Source organism: Branchiostoma floridae, chromosome 8 (assembly GCF_000003815.2).
Source record: "Branchiostoma floridae strain S238N-H82 chromosome 8, Bfl_VNyyK, whole genome shotgun sequence".
NCBI classification, from domain to species: Eukaryota; Metazoa; Chordata; class Leptocardii; order Amphioxiformes; family Branchiostomatidae; genus Branchiostoma; species Branchiostoma floridae.
In genome coordinates this window covers 24,019,996-24,037,789 of record NC_049986.1, presented here as the reverse complement: position 1 = coordinate 24,037,789, position 17,794 = coordinate 24,019,996, and the positions used below count along the sequence as shown (strand labels likewise).

General features: G+C 43.2%; 2 protein-coding genes across 2 annotated transcripts in view; both read left to right on the top strand.

Annotated features, from left to right (window-relative positions):
• Positions 1–6,183: 6,183 nt before the first annotated feature.
• LOC118422007 (cubilin-like) lies at positions 6,184–16,500 on the top strand. Its single transcript, XM_035829510.1, has 4 exons — positions 6,184–6,521; positions 15,006–15,204; positions 15,586–15,788; positions 16,262–16,500. The coding sequence occupies exons 1-4, from the start codon at positions 6,434–6,436 to the stop codon at positions 16,498–16,500; spliced, it is 729 nt and encodes a 242-aa protein (XP_035685403.1). The 5' UTR covers positions 6,184–6,433.
• A 372-nt stretch (positions 16,501–16,872) lies between these two features.
• The window catches only part of LOC118420718, a 3,157-nt gene continuing 2,235 nt past the window's right edge, over positions 16,873–17,794 (top strand). The window contains exons 1-2 of the mRNA XM_035827674.1: positions 16,873–17,081; positions 17,288–17,352. Coding sequence (XP_035683567.1) covers positions 16,888–17,081; positions 17,288–17,352 — 259 coding nt within the window. The 5' untranslated portion in view covers positions 16,873–16,887. The remainder of the gene's footprint in view (positions 17,082–17,287; positions 17,353–17,794) is intronic.

Here is a 17,794-nt window from a genome sequence, read left to right as displayed (position 1 = left end):
TTTGTAGAGACTTTAGCACATAACGGTTTGAGGCTGTTTCTACACAGCTGGTCTAAGTCGGAACTTCCTGAATACATGTACGAGTAATCTCATTGGTTTTAAAATAGGCTCGAAAATTCTGTAAAAAAAACTGTTAAGACATATTAGTTACCCTCTTGAGAGTTAGATATCTCAGTTTGTTGTTAAGATTTTTATGAGTGACTTGATAACCCGTCAGAAAAGAAACAGGACAATGAATGCCCAATTGACATGTAACTAATCATGTCCCTGACTCAAATTAGCCATGATTGTAGAAGACTGGACCTGCACAGGTATCAAGCTGCATGTCTCAGTACCCCACTTGCTTATTTCCATCTTTGAAATCTAATCGGTTTGTCTTTTTCCGTTGCTGAGGTGGGGTTGAGGCTGACCGTTTCAAAAACGATATACAGTTGCTTGAGTAACTATTTTTGGCGTATTCTATGACAAAACTGTAAAATTTGAGAAATTTTAAAATCTATATCAATAGTAAAACATTAATGGATGTACCAGTTACTGCCAACATATGACTCTCTGCGTGCCATAAAATATACCTGAAATGTTTCTCTTTCTTGATATGAAATTTCGGAAGGAAAATATTCTTTGAAAGGCCAGCATACGTCGTCCTGCGACGTAGAGAATAAAGCCACCATTCATCCCTGCTGGTAGGAATATATGTATACAGTACAACAAAGGTGTCAAGGCGTCAAGTCCTCTGTGAGGTTCCACATGTAGACAATTATAAGTCAACAATGCCGTCTGTCAAATGCCTTTCATGTTGGGTGGTGACCACATAACAGGGTACAGGGTACAAGCGAAGCGTGGAGGGGTTCAAATATTTACGGAAAAAAAGCCAATTAAGCAACCACAAAAGTACCAATGCCAAGGCAAAAGTCATTGTAGCTAATAGAAACCTTTATTGGAAAGTCAATGTTGTCTCCAGAACGCCTTTTGTGTTAGCCGGTGACTACAAGGTACATGGAACAAGCGAAGCGTAAAGTGGTTGAAATGTTTACATAAAAAACATGCCAATCACAAAAGGTGCCAAGGCAAAAGTCATTGTGGCTAATAGGAACCTGACTTAAAGTCAATATTATCTATGTAATGCCTTTCATGTCGGGTGACGACCAAGTACAAGGTACAGAAAACAAGTGGAGAGGTTGAAATATTGACATAAAAACGCAATCAAGGTGCAAAGAAAGGTGTGAAAAAAACGTTTGTGTTTAATATGAACCTGACTTGGAAAGTCAATGTTGTCTGTGTAACGCCTTTTATGTCGGGTGACCAAAGTATACAGTAGAGGGTTAGATTGTGCCTGGTGTCTGAGTTTGTGACTCCTCGTTCTTTCCTTAACCTAATGCCATTTTTCTTGTTTGGATCACTCGGTTGTCCCACTCTTGTCGAAATATACTATAGGGCCTAATTGCACCTGGCGATCTTGCCGCAGATATGTCAAAAGCAGACAGTGTGCCGATTCAACATTTTGATAATCAAATTGTGTTGGTAATTTATCAATAACTAGTGCAAACTACTTGAAAAACGCCGGACTGGTTTCCAGAATTACTCCAGGAAGCACACTTTTTTCCACACTAAGTAAAACTTGGAAAGTATTTGGAAACCTTCCGTCAGTAATTTCTCCGTAATATTGAGTTGAGTTGGTATTCGTTTATAACAGCCCCGAGTGAGCTTTCCATAAGAAAGGCGCTCACACCGCTCTCTCTCTCTCTGCGACCTCAAATTGGGAAGAGCGCGGTGCGCCCGCCATGGTCGCCATGGAAGCGCAGAGAGAGCGGTTGGAGCGCCTTCCTATTGGAAAGGGGGTATAAGCTGACTGGGGTCTGTTGAAATTACTACGAACACACATATATATACCTACAGAGTACATACGATGGAGGGACAATCACGCAAGCTGTTCGCACTTGGACTGCTAGGAGTCGCTGTTGCACTGGTTCGTCGATTTTTCTTTCTTGCCAAGTGTTTGAGGATGAGTAAAGAATCAATTGCTGTCGAATTAGATAGATAATACCACATTAACTTATGCGCTACTGCACCTGCGAATGAAGACAATGGTATGATCTACAGACTGCAATGTTACTGTATTTCATTAATTTATTTCGCCCTAATCATGATCAACTTTATATATTAACAAATCAACAGCAGCGTCATTACTATTCTGCTCCTAAGATGGCGGAGACTGAATCTTACATTACTTGCGGCTCCACGTGCAAGTTCTTGATAAATCTTCTATCGCCGTGCCTCACATGCAATAGGTGCTTGCCTCAGAACGCGAATGAGCGTTACGTCTCATCTGAAAGGACGCGACCTTTCCAGTGCGAGGTTGTTAACTTACACTTTGTATTGCAGGTAGTAGGCGGGGAGGCTGGCGTGAGCAGTGAAGAGGATGATTTTGCTGACTTCGTGTATCGATCAAGGACACTCAAATCTGCAGGCAAATCCAAGAAGACCACCGCGTGCAGTCTAGATGATAGTAAGCCATCCCGTTTCAAGCAAACGTGTTTACGGTTGGTTCTGTTACAGTCCCGCTGAAAATCCTTCTACAAAATAATTGGAGCCCGTAAGTTGTTAACAAACATAAGTTACTAGTATGTTGCATTGTACAACACAACTCAACAAGCGCGCTGATTGCAATGCGTTCTTCTGACTGCTTTGCTACAACTAATCTGTGTGGCATGCTATTGGTTGCAAAGCAAATCAATTTAAATTTCACTAAAACCTGCCAACCTGCTTAAGATATGAATGTCTTCCAGCCCCCGATTTCAAGTATTTCATCATTCAGTCCTTTTCTTCATATCTACAGAGCCGGTTAAAGCGGCCCCCGTCAAAGAGTGTATGAAGAGGTGCTCCAACCTGGGCAAGCACTGTCCAGACTTCTTTGTTGGTACGCCATGGCCGCCCAGCATCTACGGAGACGACTCCACCTCCTGTCGGATCTGTCAGACGCAGGAGCAACCTGCAGGGGGCGCGCTGTTCGCCACGCTGTACAACCTGAAGTACCGGATTCCTGAGTACACTGCATCAACTATTACAAGGCCAAAGATAAAGGTTGCAGAACGGGACAATAGCTTATGGAAGCGCGTTCAGCTAGGTAATCCAGTAGTCTCTTTTGAGGTTTGAAAGTTTTTGGTAAACATGTGCTTCATAAGCCCGGTGAAGCGAAATTTCGTTTTGCGATACAAATCGTCATTGCCATTATAAACCTTTATGTTGAATCAATTTCAATATAAATCTTCTTTTGTGTACAGGACTGTGCTCTCAGGAATTCCACAACCATCTTAGTAAGAAATGTAACTATGGGCGGGGCACACAAAAATGGGGTGTCACCCATGTTTCAGACTGTGAAAGTGTCGACAGTACCATGCGTATGGAAAAATGTGGAGACTGCCAAGCTCTGAATGAAGACCTCGACGGTTGTGGTAAAATCGCTGAGAGGGGGCACATCAACCCCCGCGAAATCAATGACCACGACGTGGACGCTCATGATGCTACTTTCAGCATGATCAACATGGCTCCTCAAGTAAGGCTGAACACTAATTTCAAGATAATTCACGTTGCCAAATCCAGTTGATTTCATTGCCTGATGATACCCATTGGGCTTGTTCCGTGCAATCATAGACGTTGCAGATTAACTGGTTTTAGAAGCTTTACTTGCGAGGTGTCCTTTGCATGTATAAATCCGTGATCGGGAGGCAATATTCAAGATGAAACTCCTTGTTTCTCAAATCATAATTGATTATAAGATTAATAGATTAAAAGATTATTAAGCGAGATATACACGGTATATCTATTATCTTCTATATTTGTAGATTCGTGAGGTCTTGTCCTTTCTTGTTCGCAGCCTAAAGAGTTCAACAAAGCTTGGGGAAAGCTTGAGAGAAAAGTACTGGAAAAGGCTGAGGAAATATTCAAACAAGCAAAAGCCATTAACAGCGCCAACAACATCCTTTACGTCATCACAGGAACAAAGATAAGTATAAACGATAAATGGGTGAAAGGTCGCGTGCTCTTTCCCAGCTTCTTCTGGAAGGCCGTGTGCTACCCTGGGGACGAGAGCGCCAAGCTGTCACCATTCGGAGTAGGGGTCTACGGACCAAACGACAAGAGCACAACAACGAAGGAGGACATGACGATACTGAGTTTGCCCGAATTTGACGAGTGGCTCTATGGTAAGGGGAAAGGCAAACACATCTTCCAGGGTTCGGTTTGCGAGAAAAAAGGCATAAAGAAGTGGGAACCTCCGCTCTAGGCGCTAGGATACGTCCTGATGACCTTGTCTCTTGTTCGCTAAGATGTCGACGGTTTATCAACGGAGGCTTGCGCTTTTGAAAGATTTTAACTGTACTGTCCAGGAACATTTATATTTCCATCATAGAGTAATCGATTTGTGTCCATTATTGTGATGGTGTGTGCGTGTGAGGGGGACTTACGGTAAAGATTGCATTTTGTACCAGGTATCTTACACTAGAGTTGAATCTGAGTTGAAACGTAAGTAGGCCTATGCACATGGGGAGGGGGGCTTAAATGGAGAGAGCTATACGCCCTCAACTGCATAGCGACCCCACTGCCATAACTTCTGTGACAACCCCCATCCCTCCAGGTACATGGTACATGTAAAAGGTATTTCCTATGGACAGATGGCGGTGGTACATATCTGATGTTATCGGAAACTGCCGTCCGTAATTATTCCTGCCATCATATCAAGGTCACGACCTTGGTGGTTCGAATGAGCGTGTCACGTGTCATGGTTAATCAGATGATTGTGGCATACATTACACTGAAGTGTCATATGATATGATATGGACTAAACCACAAGAATTGTGAAAGTGGGGAATGTCATGATCAATTGTATATATACAAATATTGTGTGTCTGTGTTCATGTCTGTGCATTTGTGTTAGTGTAGTATGTGTGTGTTTCTTTGAGTGTATTTGTTCATGTGTGTGCTCTAAATTTTAATTATATATCTATAACAATTTGAAGCCACACGTGTGTGTGTGTGTTTGTACATGTGTGACCTTAATTTTTGTCTTCCATGTGATAATCAATAGTCACAATGCTTTAATGACAATATCAAGTTTATATATTAGATATACAAACCACCAAAGCTTTTTAATATTTCATTTATAAACCCTACAATATTGCAAACAAACAATAGAATACAATATGCTTACATGTGCGTTTGAGTGAATAAAAAAATCTCAGTTCTGATTTTCAAGTGTGTGTTTTTTTCTCTCGCATGTCCCTAGATAATTATACACGACAAGTATGTAAATGCCAATATGTCAAAGTTGCTTGTCTTGCTGTCTATCATAGTAGGGTTATTTTTTATCCAGCCTTGCTTGTTTAGTAAAACAGACGTTTTTATGACAAATCTACCTGCTAATGCATTGTATTTATAACCATATATTCAAAATACAAAAAACTACATTGATCATTGAAAGGCCAAATTAATTTTTCCATTACAATACTGTTTATCTTAGACACTAGGAGTACAATATGTTATCAAACTCTCAACTTATATTTCACTCACACGTATTCATATTGTCTGGACGTTACCGTAGACTGAAGACAAAACAGCATTTCCTTTTAAACATGCGTTAGGAAATAGAACTACACGTGCACGCAACATGTTGGGTCCAAGTGAGCAATGTTTGACTAAGACAAATATTGCCACTGTAAATAACATTACAAAGACTGCGTGTCAAAACACAACCCAGAACTTGTCACGTAACTAAGTTGATTTGTGAACCGCACTTCTATAGCATCTGTAATGTCAGAACAATTGTAAGAATTCTTAGTCTCACTTACTGACAACCTTGACCCTCTTACGAGAAGCTGACCCTGACCTCCCTCCGCTCCATTATCCTTTAATGGCGGCCCTAATAACCGGTCTCCTAGCAACGCCCTCCGCTGAGGGAACTGTCGTCTGCGTCAGACGAACTTTGGACTCTATAAATGTCGCCGGACCTGGCTGAAGAATGAGGTATTGATGATATTTCTGATATCGTCTGAAAGGGCCGGAAGATTTTTTCAGGCGATAAGTGAGCAAACCGACCAGTCTGTCAACTATGCAAGCTGTAACAATTATGAGCAGTCCGACATTTTGGAACGAGCCCCTTAGGGACCGGCGACCAATCACAGGCCTCGACACATACGCGACGTCACGGTTTGTGTCACCGCACGCCATTCATCCGGCCGGGCGGGAACCGAACCAGGTGAACCGCAGTGCCGTGTTGTACAACCCAGAGGTCGGGAGTTCGAGTCCCAGCCTTCCGCCTTTACGTGCCAAGCGACTTGTCAAGCCCACAAGGTGTTTGTAAGGACAGATCCCGACTGGAAAATAATTTTATCCGAGACGCTGTGAGAAGGAAGCGACAAGAAACACGCACAAGGAAGCGATGGCCTGTAACGTTGTGGGGAGAGGATATGTGTGGGGAGTTGTGGCACTTCTAACGTTAACGTTAATGCCTGCTGTGAAACTAGCACGTAAGTACACACTATTAACTCTATCTCTGGATTCATATAGCCGAAATATGGGGACTTTCAGTCACGAAAATATTAATGGCAGCCCTTGAGTATTAAGGGGGTAAACTGGCGTCGTTTGGAGGTTAGGTATGCGGAATTTGCAGTCATGTATTTACGTGACCAGCTGTCGTACACAAACGCTGGCTGGCGGCCAGTCGGACGTGTTTGCCGTCAATGCTGCTTCGCGTCAATGATCCTGTTCTGCAGTCCATGTGGTCTGTAACTGAGTATTGTATGTGGCTCACATAAGCAGTAGACCCTTAAATTGTGAAGTATATCAAAGGCATCCTTGCAGTGCTGTTTTACAACTTCCAAAGCCCTATGTCAGTCTTGTGTTTGAAATTAGTAACTTATTGTCGTTTTTACTATCGGGTATTATAAACTTATCATAGCTAGTTGTATAACGTTAGATAGATTGCAGTATATGATAAAATATATGGAAGCCGTTGGGGTTATTTGAAAGCATTGCCTGAAAAACATAGGCTTGGAATGTGTCGCGATAACATGAAATGTCAACTCAAAGTCGTGCAATAACCGAAGCCATTAAGTCAGAAATCTTTCTGGTCTGTTTAATACGTCTGGGCCCGTGCGTCACTATATGCACTCCAATAAGGCCGGGGCAGCTTAATTCTGTGGATGACATTCTTTCAAGGTAGTAGATTTGGCGCAGCAGAACGTATAAAGAACATAAGACGCCTTTACATACAGGTACATCAAAATACTAGCATTTTGGGGAAAAGAAGAATACGAGAGGGGGCTAAATCAAATGCACGTGGGTATGATACATACATGCACAATAGATTTTAAGTTACTCATTAGATAAAACATTTTCATCATTCTACGACGTCACTCAGTCCATATTTTATGTCAAAGTAATAAACAGGAATAAAGGATTCAATCAGAGGAACAGGCAAACATCGTCATTTGCTGTATCCTTGTACCTTCGACCCCAGGTCAACAGGCCACACTGCTGAGTAAATACACAACATCGATCCACGATACAACATCTTAGGAATGTAAAGGAGCAAAGAAGTGCGAGGAAGAGTAATAACATATCATCTACAAAATAACATACGGAATTATGAAGAGTGTAACAAGCTAACGTGGACAAAAGTCTAAGTTTCATTATTTACTTTTACCTTACAAAGAAGTCGGGGGATAGACTAGAAGGTGAACCCTAGACAAGATGATATTACCCACAGTCTATCGATTGGGATATGAGCACTGCAATATAGACCCACGGACTGAAACAGAATTAAGTGGGTAAAAAAATCAAAGTCCATTCTCGATATATCATTCTTCCACGGTGTTGCTTTTCCGGACGAGCCCCAGGCAATCAAATATTGTTTTTAACTTCTAAACTGTTGACAGATTAAATAGGATAGACGAAATTCTTTTCTACTGTTGATCAAATAATAACATTTCTAACACGTCGAATCTAAACAATCTTACAAGTTGACAGCAACTTGCAAGTTTATATAAAATTAATGTTTTACCATTTGACAGGAAATTTGGTCAAGAAAGTCGAAGTATTTTTCTGCTTACGATTTTTTTTCAACTTTAAGTAAGTCAGCATGATCTTCGTCAATCAAGCATCTGCGTAGAACTTTAATGTTTGAAAGATGCAGACATTTCTTGTTATGATATGTTCATTTCTCTGCTTTACGTATTATTTCATACCACAGAACAAACTGAAGGTCATGTTTGAAACAAAACGCTGACTCGGTTGCGCATGTTTCCTAATTGATATCATTTATTCAATCATACATTTATTTGGGGGCATCCAGGGGACATGAAAAAACACCGTACACCACTGACTAACAAGATCAACTGCGGCTAAGGTCAAACGTCACCCGCTGAGCAATCATTTATGTAACCCGGAAAGGAAGAGGTTGTTTCTGAAGGTGGTATCTCACTGCATTTGGGGCGCCGGTGAGGCACTGCGGGGTTCGTTCACGGCGGCGCTGTTGTGTTATTTTCGCCTATTTTTTAATAATCTACATATTGAGTAATACGTAATAGTATGACAACAAAATACACACAACGTTGAGTAACCTTTCGAACCACAGAGTGCCGCACCGGTACCCCAAGTGCTGTGAGATACCACCTACCACATAGTCCCAACCCTTCCGTGAACCCTGCCCACAACATTGATCCCGTGGTGTGTTAGATGTGCCGGACTGACCTCTGGGCGACGGATCGATCAGGGCCGACTCTAGGTGACTGTCGGGAGGCCAGGGGGTCTCCAGGGTACTTCTTGATTCAAACAGGGACTGGTTCCGACGTTTTCACTTGGAAAAAACTTTTGAGAGGAAAATTGGAAAGAATTGAAACATTTCAGTCTTTTTTTAATTGCATCTAGATCTTATTTTCTTATGTTCACATTTGTCCTTAACAATTGTTACGACTTGTTTGTCCAGATATTTCGTCACTCATATACACAGACATGCACGTACAGAAATACACGCACGCACACAAACACACACACACACACACACACACACACACACACACACGCACACACACACACTCCCTGTCCCCAGAACATGGTCACACCCCAGTACCTGTACACACTACCGCGACACCTGCGGTATTTGCACAGGTTCCAGACCAATAACTACCTGTTACATGATACGGGATCTTTAAGGCAGACAGTTTCTCTATATATAGTTTCCCCCGGGGTACAATGTAACGTATATTTATGATATGTCAACTGAATCAGTTTAGAAGCATGGCTGACATCTGTGAATACTGGTTCTCTTCTCGCCCCCTGGTTGGTTACGCTTGTCCGGCAGCAAGGTTTGCTGTTCGCTCTACATTCGTACATCCCTTTACAATGTAGAGAACCATACATGCACTTGTTTGCCCTGGAATTCCTGCTATACATGTATACTAGACTTAGTCTGATTAAATCGCACTTATAGTGACCCACCCGACGTTGCCGACGGGAGGCAAGTTTAATATATACAACCCCGGACAGCGGAGTTTGAGTTACACAGACCAATACTGGACTGTGCATACTTTCAACTGACCATGCGATAAACCTAAGGGTTGTAAGGGTACATTCTGTATTACCTAGACATTTGCAAATGTGACAGCGCTTTGAAAATATGCTAGGTTTGATTATTCTCAGATTTATAATGTACGCTATTTAGTGGTTAGGGACCTAAATAATTGCCAGGTACTGCCTGTCCGACTTGCTCGTTGCTAGACAGCCCCTGAGTGTTGTATGAAGCCGAGGTCCATTGTTCCCTGCTCTTGGCATCTGATAAAACCCTTTTGTACAACTACGTGCCCGGTCACGAACGTTGCGGCGTACGATTAGCCTCCACCAGGACTTTCTATGGGAGCACGGGGACCGTAGAATTCGGGGGGGAAAAATCAGGAAATTCCCCAGGGGAGTCAGACCACCGTTAGATTCATGTTTCCCTGCGGAGGCCGACCAACTCCTCTGGTGGCAAAACTCCCCGCTGGCAAATTATTCTCCCTATAACAACCAGCGTAGTCAGTCTGGTAGAGACCAGCGTACGATCGCAGTCTGATGGCTTTCTTGTCACAATCCCGTATGTTTGCTGCAAAATTAATATGTCCTACAACAGACACAACCTCGCAGAAAATCCTAGCAACAAAAGTAGTACAAACCGAATGACCGCAGGGAGTGTGCATTCAAGTCCGTATGAGTTCCTACATTTACATATTTGGGGTTTTGGGTAAAGTTTGCGGCTGTATTTTATGTTTTTTTTGTTTATCTGAATAAAGTTTTTAAAAAAAAAATTTAAAAAGTTTGTGGCTGAAAAACTCGTCTCTTTGGTTCGATAACCAGTCTGCAGACTCTGCACAGCAAATATCAAAGTAAAATACAACTTATATTCCTGCAAACTTGACCGAAATCAAAAGAACTTCAATACGGAACCCATACGGACTTGTATACAGACACCCGTGTGACGGCTCCAAATGAACAGCCTTTAAGTGTCAGGAGAAGCATTCACATGAACATTTCTTTTTCCACCGATAGTTATGACTAGAAGAGATCAGCCATGCTAAGCCCCATCTCAGACTACAAGTCTCAGACGGTTGGCGTCGCTTTATATCGCCTCCACTTAGACGTGCCGGTAACATTTCACTTCTGGTAAAAGGTTGGAGTCAAGATATCAACTGACTAGTCGCCATGGCGAGGCACTCACGAGGATCGGTTACAGCGTTCTTGTTTCGGCTTTTTCAGTATGATTATGATACTAGTGTAAGTTGCTAGATTGTCCATGAATTGTTTGTACTGCTATTTCGAATTAGGTCGTCGGAAAAAGTTTCGGACCACTAAAGAATTCTGATTGCAGCTTCTGATCTAAAAATCTTCTTCATCATATTCACAATCTAGGTATAACATTAAAGCTTTGAGCTCCAGCTATCGCCATCCTCCGTAGCTCTAGAAAAGTCTTCTAGTTCAGCACACTCCAGCTTGCATGCGTATGACCATGCTATAAACCTAGCTATGTAGCTTTTCGCTCAAGCTCTCCCTATCCTCCATGGCTCTAGAAAAGTCTTCTATAGCTAGTTCAAGCACACTCTAGCTTTCATTCATGACCGTGCTATAAATCATGAAATATCACGTCTGGTCCGTTCTATTCACTCCCTTATGCACCCCATCTGGTTCTTAACAATCGCGCATAGGTTGAGTTGCCAGGCCAGGTAGCTATATACTATGGAAACTAGGTCAGTCCGTAATCTCCAAGCAGATCCTACGGTACCTTCGGTAGCCAGTACACACAGTCCTAGGCCGGCTACACCAGCCTTTGATCTTTAAAAAAGTGGTACATACTTCTTTCTCTGCTATAAAGAGGAAGAATATGGAATCTAAACAAACACACTACACCACCAGTGGACTAGCCCCCTGCTGTAGTGCTTGCACCTATGTGAGGCCCCAGGGCTAGGAAACGGAGATGGGCGCCGGGCCCGACGCATCTCACTGATGTATGGGGAACTTAAGCTTCAGCTTTAGAAACTATCTTATGCTACCGTAGGATCTGCCCGGAGATTAGTGGGTCCACACAGGATGGCAGGCTTCCGGTCATGACCTCTCACCCACTTATCACCCTGATCCAGGAATGGGAAGTATCGCATTAGCGGAAGTGGTCACTCTCTCACCGCCACCATCATCATTTCGGGCAGGTTGCCTGATCTATATATAAGTCCAGCCCTTCCCTCCAAATGTTCCTGTCTTCCATAATGTTTTTGTAAGCCCGAGACTCGTGCGCTGATATCCATGGTGATTTAAGCGATGTAGGTTTGATGGAGCTGGCTTACTCGTATATTGAACGATGCTAGTATCAGCTCACTTACCAGTTCACGCTACTAACATATCCGTCTGATTCTTTATTCCACATGATCATGTTTACGTTACTTTTTCTTGTGCCGTTCCAAAGAAATAAGGTCAATGACCTGGACCAGGCGGCTGTCACCATGGTTACGATTAAGTAGCAAACACCTTATGGTGTTCGATTACGTTATGTAGCAAATGGCAGGACAGAGATGGAGGGGCTGGTCATGTATGAATGTGTTTGAGTAAGATCAAACAGAGCAGTGCTTTGTCAGACTATAACCTACCTACCTAGTCCCTTGACCTCCAAGTCGTTGGGGGGGACAAGGTAGACATGAAGATGGAGAGTTGCCTCCAGGTTCTATAACACGTGAATGTAAACATTATGTATTTCCTTGTAAATGTTGCCCTTAGGCTTCTAGTTTTAATGTCTTCATTTGAATGTTTATAAGTGACGATAACCAGACAATCATTCTTGCCTGGCCCGTACGAGTTATCCCACATCTTATCGTGCCGGTCCCATGACGCGATGACGTCAGCAGAACCTGTTAAACCCTGTCTGATCACCTTGTGAGGAGATGTGGTATCGAACAGGCTACGATCACACACGGGTCGTTCTGATGTGTACTTACACCTTTATCTGTACAGTAGTGAAAGTCGCTCTTTGCTGTAGCACAATTGAATAGATTAGCAAAGCAAGGACACTTATAATGCATGTAACAGTAACTTATCTTGACCTGCTTTTAATGTGATATTGGACTGGCTACAATCACACGGGTCGTTCTGATATGTTCTTACAGAAGTTAAATCTGTATCTGTACCTGTATCTGTATAGCCGACAAAGTCGATCCTTGGCGGCGTAGCACAGTTCAATACAATAGCACAGCAAGGGCACGTGCAATACATTGATTAATCTTGACCTGCAGCTGCTTTTAAGGGACTTGGCAACGGATGCCCTGGTAAAGAGTATGGCTTTCCTCAAAGGTAGCCTGTTCCATAAACGTATGCCGTTGAACTGTAAAGCTAAGGGCACAACCCGCCGTACGTACGTGTAATTTTTCCGTACGTTTTATTGGGAGGCCACGTTCGCCACGTATTTCTGAAAACGTTCAGGCTGTACAGGACAGGCACGTCGCCCTTACTTGCACGTACGGGGGGCAAATCTGCAGCCCGACGGCACACAAAGTTTTGCCTGCACGTAAAGTTCTAGGGCGTGTCTGCGTGCTCCAAAATCCGTCGGATTCCCTACCAGTTCGTACGGAGGCGGTACTCACCACTGACGGATCCCAAAAGATTGCCTACGTTTCTGCACGTAGACAAATCGTATTTGCACCTACGATGGGCTGTGCTCTTTGCTTTAGCTTCCTTGAAGTTGGTCTGCTGTGGAACAGGGATGTGTACAGTTGAAGAAGGCCTTGCGAATGTCACTATGTTGAGGTTAAATAGTAGAATCCCTGGAATAATGGGCATTACAATAATTGTCCTAATATGTACAAAACTGTTATGAGCTAAGTATATGTAACCACACGTTATCCGAAAACACGTCCCAATCTGCCGCCTAAAGGCAGGATGTGATGCCAACACACACACACACACACACACACACACACACACACACACACACACACACAAACACACACGCATGTATCTCAAAACAAATCTTTCGTTGGCATATTCGTAACTGTCAGCCTGGAAGCCTGGACGGTCCTTCAGCTTCGGAATCCATATGGATGTTGATAGTCTTTGTTCTTTTCGATTGAGGCAAGTCCTCTGTACCTGAAAGGCTGTCTTGACTGGCAGTTACGAGTTTTCCATCGAAAGATCTGCTTGGAGATTAGTTGCGCGGAACATACTAGTAGTTGGGGTGAAGTTCGCTCTATTGACATTGTTTTGTCCCCGCGAGCGCCTGTTAGCACTTCAGCCGGCGACAAGAGCTCGTCAGGCGATCACTGCACGCGGGCTGGGTCATTAACGAACAACTGCAGCATTGTGTGCGCACTTCACCTGGTAAGGTGAAAAGAATCGTGCTCCTTTCTGTAAGGATTCTTTCCATTTAGTTCAGTGGCTAGAAACTCTAGACCAGAGAGTCAAATTTGTCCCTTCGACTTCCCTTTGAATATGCTGGCTCCATCGCAGTCTCACTCAGTCTACAAAGATAGCTATCTCAACAGGTAGTCCATGGGCCAGAGGGGTTTTTGGAACCACCGAAAGGGACAAGTGCTATAATGGGAAACAATTAAAAATGATACATGATAAGTTCGTAGTAGCGTTTCAACTGTCTTTATTGTCAAAGCTCACCAGGCAACGTATTCTACCTGTTTGACTGCATTTTGTATGACGCGACGACAACTATATAGTTTTGACGTTTTTAAAAATTAGACGTCCTGGGCAGCTTCTACGAAGGACTGCTATTGACTCGGCTGATTGTGTGCCTGCCCTGCTGCTTGTGTTACCGTGTACCCCGGTACTATTGATTGGGCCACGCGCGCCGGTTTACTCCATCACTCAGGCACGGTCTGGCAGTGGTGGTCATTCATTACAACCACGGACACGGTCTCAAACATTCACGCGTAGTTTCTAATAGGAATTTATTCACTGATACCGGCTTCGGACTCAAGTTGTTATATATGGTCGGATCATAAAATATAGACGGTCTTTAAATGGTAGCGCCAAGAAATGCCAGTGTTACCCTTAAGACTTAGGCCAACGTGAATGCGCTTTCCACGGATTTCGCTCAAACTTACATGCATACACGGAAACGTTTGGTTTGGTTTGGTTTGATATGTATCTCCATTAGTGACTGATATGTAACTATTCTTCCTGGAGTCCGGGTGATTTGTAGCGAAATGGCGTTCTTGACGAATTTTACCCAACGTCAGGCGAGGGATATGATAAAATGCAAAATGAGATTGAACAATAAATTTTAGATGGACAGTTCTATTAATAGAAATAAAACTTAAAATGAATACCATTTAAAAATTATTTGATAAATCTTGGAAACAGATGGTGTACAAAAACGGTCAAGTGAAAACAAAACAGCTTAAAGATTTTTAACAAGGAGTCAAATGAAATACACTATAATTCATTGTATTCTATTATAACAGACCTTCTTCTCCTCTCCTGTACCACAGAGAGCCAGGAGCCGTGCAGGTACGTGCACAGCAGTGAGGACAGTCCGGACGGCGTGATAGCCTCGCCAGGCTTCCCGGCGGACTACCCGGACAGGCAGTTCTGCACCTACGTCCTGCAGGGGAGGCCTGGGGAGAGGCTACGGCTGAAGTTCAACGCCCTGGAGATAGAGGGCGCACCGCACGAGAGCAACAGACCGTGGTAGGTGGTTGGCCTGACAATTTTTGGCGACACTACTGGGATGGAATCATAAGTATAATACAGATGAAACTAGTTAAACATATTCCGAAAATTCTATACATACAGGGAGATGTATATGAAATAATGAAACTTTCCTCGTCTTAATTTCGCAACGCTAGAGCGGATTGGCATTTACCCCGTTACAACCATCCAGTTAAAAATAAAACAAAATCTATAGCTAGACGTGACTACGTAGGAAAATGGACGTTTTCTTGGTCGACATTTTCTTAGATAATCTTGGGCGCAAGAATAGAAGCATTTGGACAAAGCGTAAAAGTTACTTAAACCTTAGTTTTTTGTACATTCGACATCTTGAATTGCATATTTTTATTTTCCTCATAGTTTCTTCACCTGTCACCATGACTACCTGGAGGTAGAGGAGCTGAATGACGTGGACCAACCAGTGCGCACCCTGGGCCGTTACTGTGGCAACTGCGTCCCGCCCGCTCTGGTGACGTCACGGTCAAGGGCTCAGCTCACCTTCGTCACGGACGAAACCAAGAACTTCGGGGGGTTCCAGGTTGAATTCAACTTCATCACTAACAGTGAGCAAATGTTAACTTTCTTTCAGCTTACATTGTATAGATATCACTTTCCCGACCTTTTTTTTAATAGAATGGAAATAAAATCCGTAATCGGTGTAGTGCTCCAGTGCGATCCGGACTTGTTGCTGGTCCTAGAACAGTTTTTACTCTGACTATAATTTTCATTAGGTTTTGGAATGTATAACGTAGCTGGAGATGTCCTGTTGGTCTTGCAATGTGTCGGTCACATTTCCTAACCGGGGCCCGGCCAGGCAGCTTTTGGGGACTAGACTTATGAAATAAAGACCACGAAGCTAGCTTCTGAGTAGCTTTAGAGTAGTTCTTACGCGGTACGTACAGGGTAGCGGGAGGCGTGCTGGAGTCCCCGGGCTACCCCGGCCCTGTCCCCGCCGACATGTTTAGTATGTCCCGGTCCTGGCCGGGCCCTGTAACAGTCCATATAGTTTTATACCAATGGATAATTTTCTCCACAGACTGTGGCGGTACGTACAGGGTAGCGGGAGGCGTGCTGGAGTCCCCGGGCTACCCCGGCCCTGTCCCCGCCGATGTGTTCCAGTGCGAGTGGGTCCTGGAGCTCTCCTCTCCGAACAACGACGTCTCTGTGCACTTCTTGGAGATGGACATCGCGTATGAAGGTATGGAATATAGAATCAGAAAGTTATTTCAGGACATGGTGGGGTTTAGATACACACCGAGTGAAGAGAGATTGTAGAACAATTGATTGAGAAGGAAGAGACTATAGCTAGTGAAAGTGAATGAGGCCGCATTATTAAAACAAGGGTGATAGAGATTGGAGAAAAAGAGTGGGTCTGCGTGTAGGAGATCCAAATGGCAAGTCAGAATGTACAGACCATGATGTTGATGGGTGCATATGACTTAAGTCAAGTCAAGTCAATTCAAAGTTTATTGCACAACATTTGTAGAGCGGGTACAATGTAAGGCAAACTTAGGTAACGTAATACTACATTATAGCTACTTAATGAGCAATCGAATTATTGGTTAACATAATACAGCCTTTCTTTGGATAGAAATGACCAACACGTAACCTTACGGACGAGTGTCATCAACGGTTGGACAAAAACATCCGAAAGCATCAGCGATGGCCCAAGTTTATTGTTTTGGTCGCATATTACAAACTTTATTTTCCCTCTACCTCGGCCCAGACGCTGAGTTACAGACGTACCAAGTGAAACATGACGACACCGGGGCTCTGGTGATAGCTGAGCCCGCCAAAACTGACGACTCGCCTGACGTCATGGAAACCAGCCCTGACGCAACCGCTCTCATCGTCAGGTAGGTCCGTTGCAAATATGCTGCAAAACTCGAGCTGCATTCAGAGCTTGAAAAATATTTTCTCGTCAAATATTACAATGGGACATTCCCGTCACGTAGAAATATGATGAGGAGGAGTTACTCAAATGACGGGATAGAGAAGGCAAATATGCATCCCGAATCTCGTACTAGCTTTCACAATGAAACATTCTTATTGAATTTCCCAGTTTCACCTCCAAGACGGGCCGAGGAAGGTTCCAGGCGTCATGGACACAGTTTACCCACACACCAGGTGAGTTGTAACCGCATTACAACTCCAAACGTTATTGCGTTCCACGAAATAAGAAAGATTTTTAACAGTATTATCGAAGACTTCTCAAAATGCCTTGAATCAATGAATGGCTATCTAAAATGCGCTGATATATCAAATTACTGATGTTGCATTAGTGACTCTCTTAATCTTTAAGTTCGTTATCTTCGTGGTCCATCTGTTTTAGATGTAGCAGTCGTAGGGAACGCTGTGAGATTTTGAGAGTAGTCGTTTTACATATTTTTTTTCATTCACTTTGACAGATGAGACAAACGTAGTGGTGGCGCACTCAAGTTATCAACTTATATTCACACTACCACTATTCGTATACTACACATGTATATATATACAAGGACATCAACATAATTAAACTAAGCGAAGTACAAGATGAAGGAAGATATGAACAATACTGATAACAAATGGA

Coding starts and splice junctions, on each gene's coding strand:
- LOC118422007 (XM_035829510.1), top strand. CDS start 6,434: ATGGCCTGTAACGTTGTGGGGAGAGGATATGTGTGGGGAGTTGTGGCA. Junction 6,522..15,005: donor GCCTGCTGTGAAACTAGCAC/GTAAGTACACAC, acceptor CCTGTACCACAG/AGAGCCAGGAGCCGTGCAGG. Junction 15,789..16,261: donor ATTCAACTTCATCACTAACA/GTGAGCAAATGT, acceptor TTTTCTCCACAG/ACTGTGGCGGTACGTACAGG.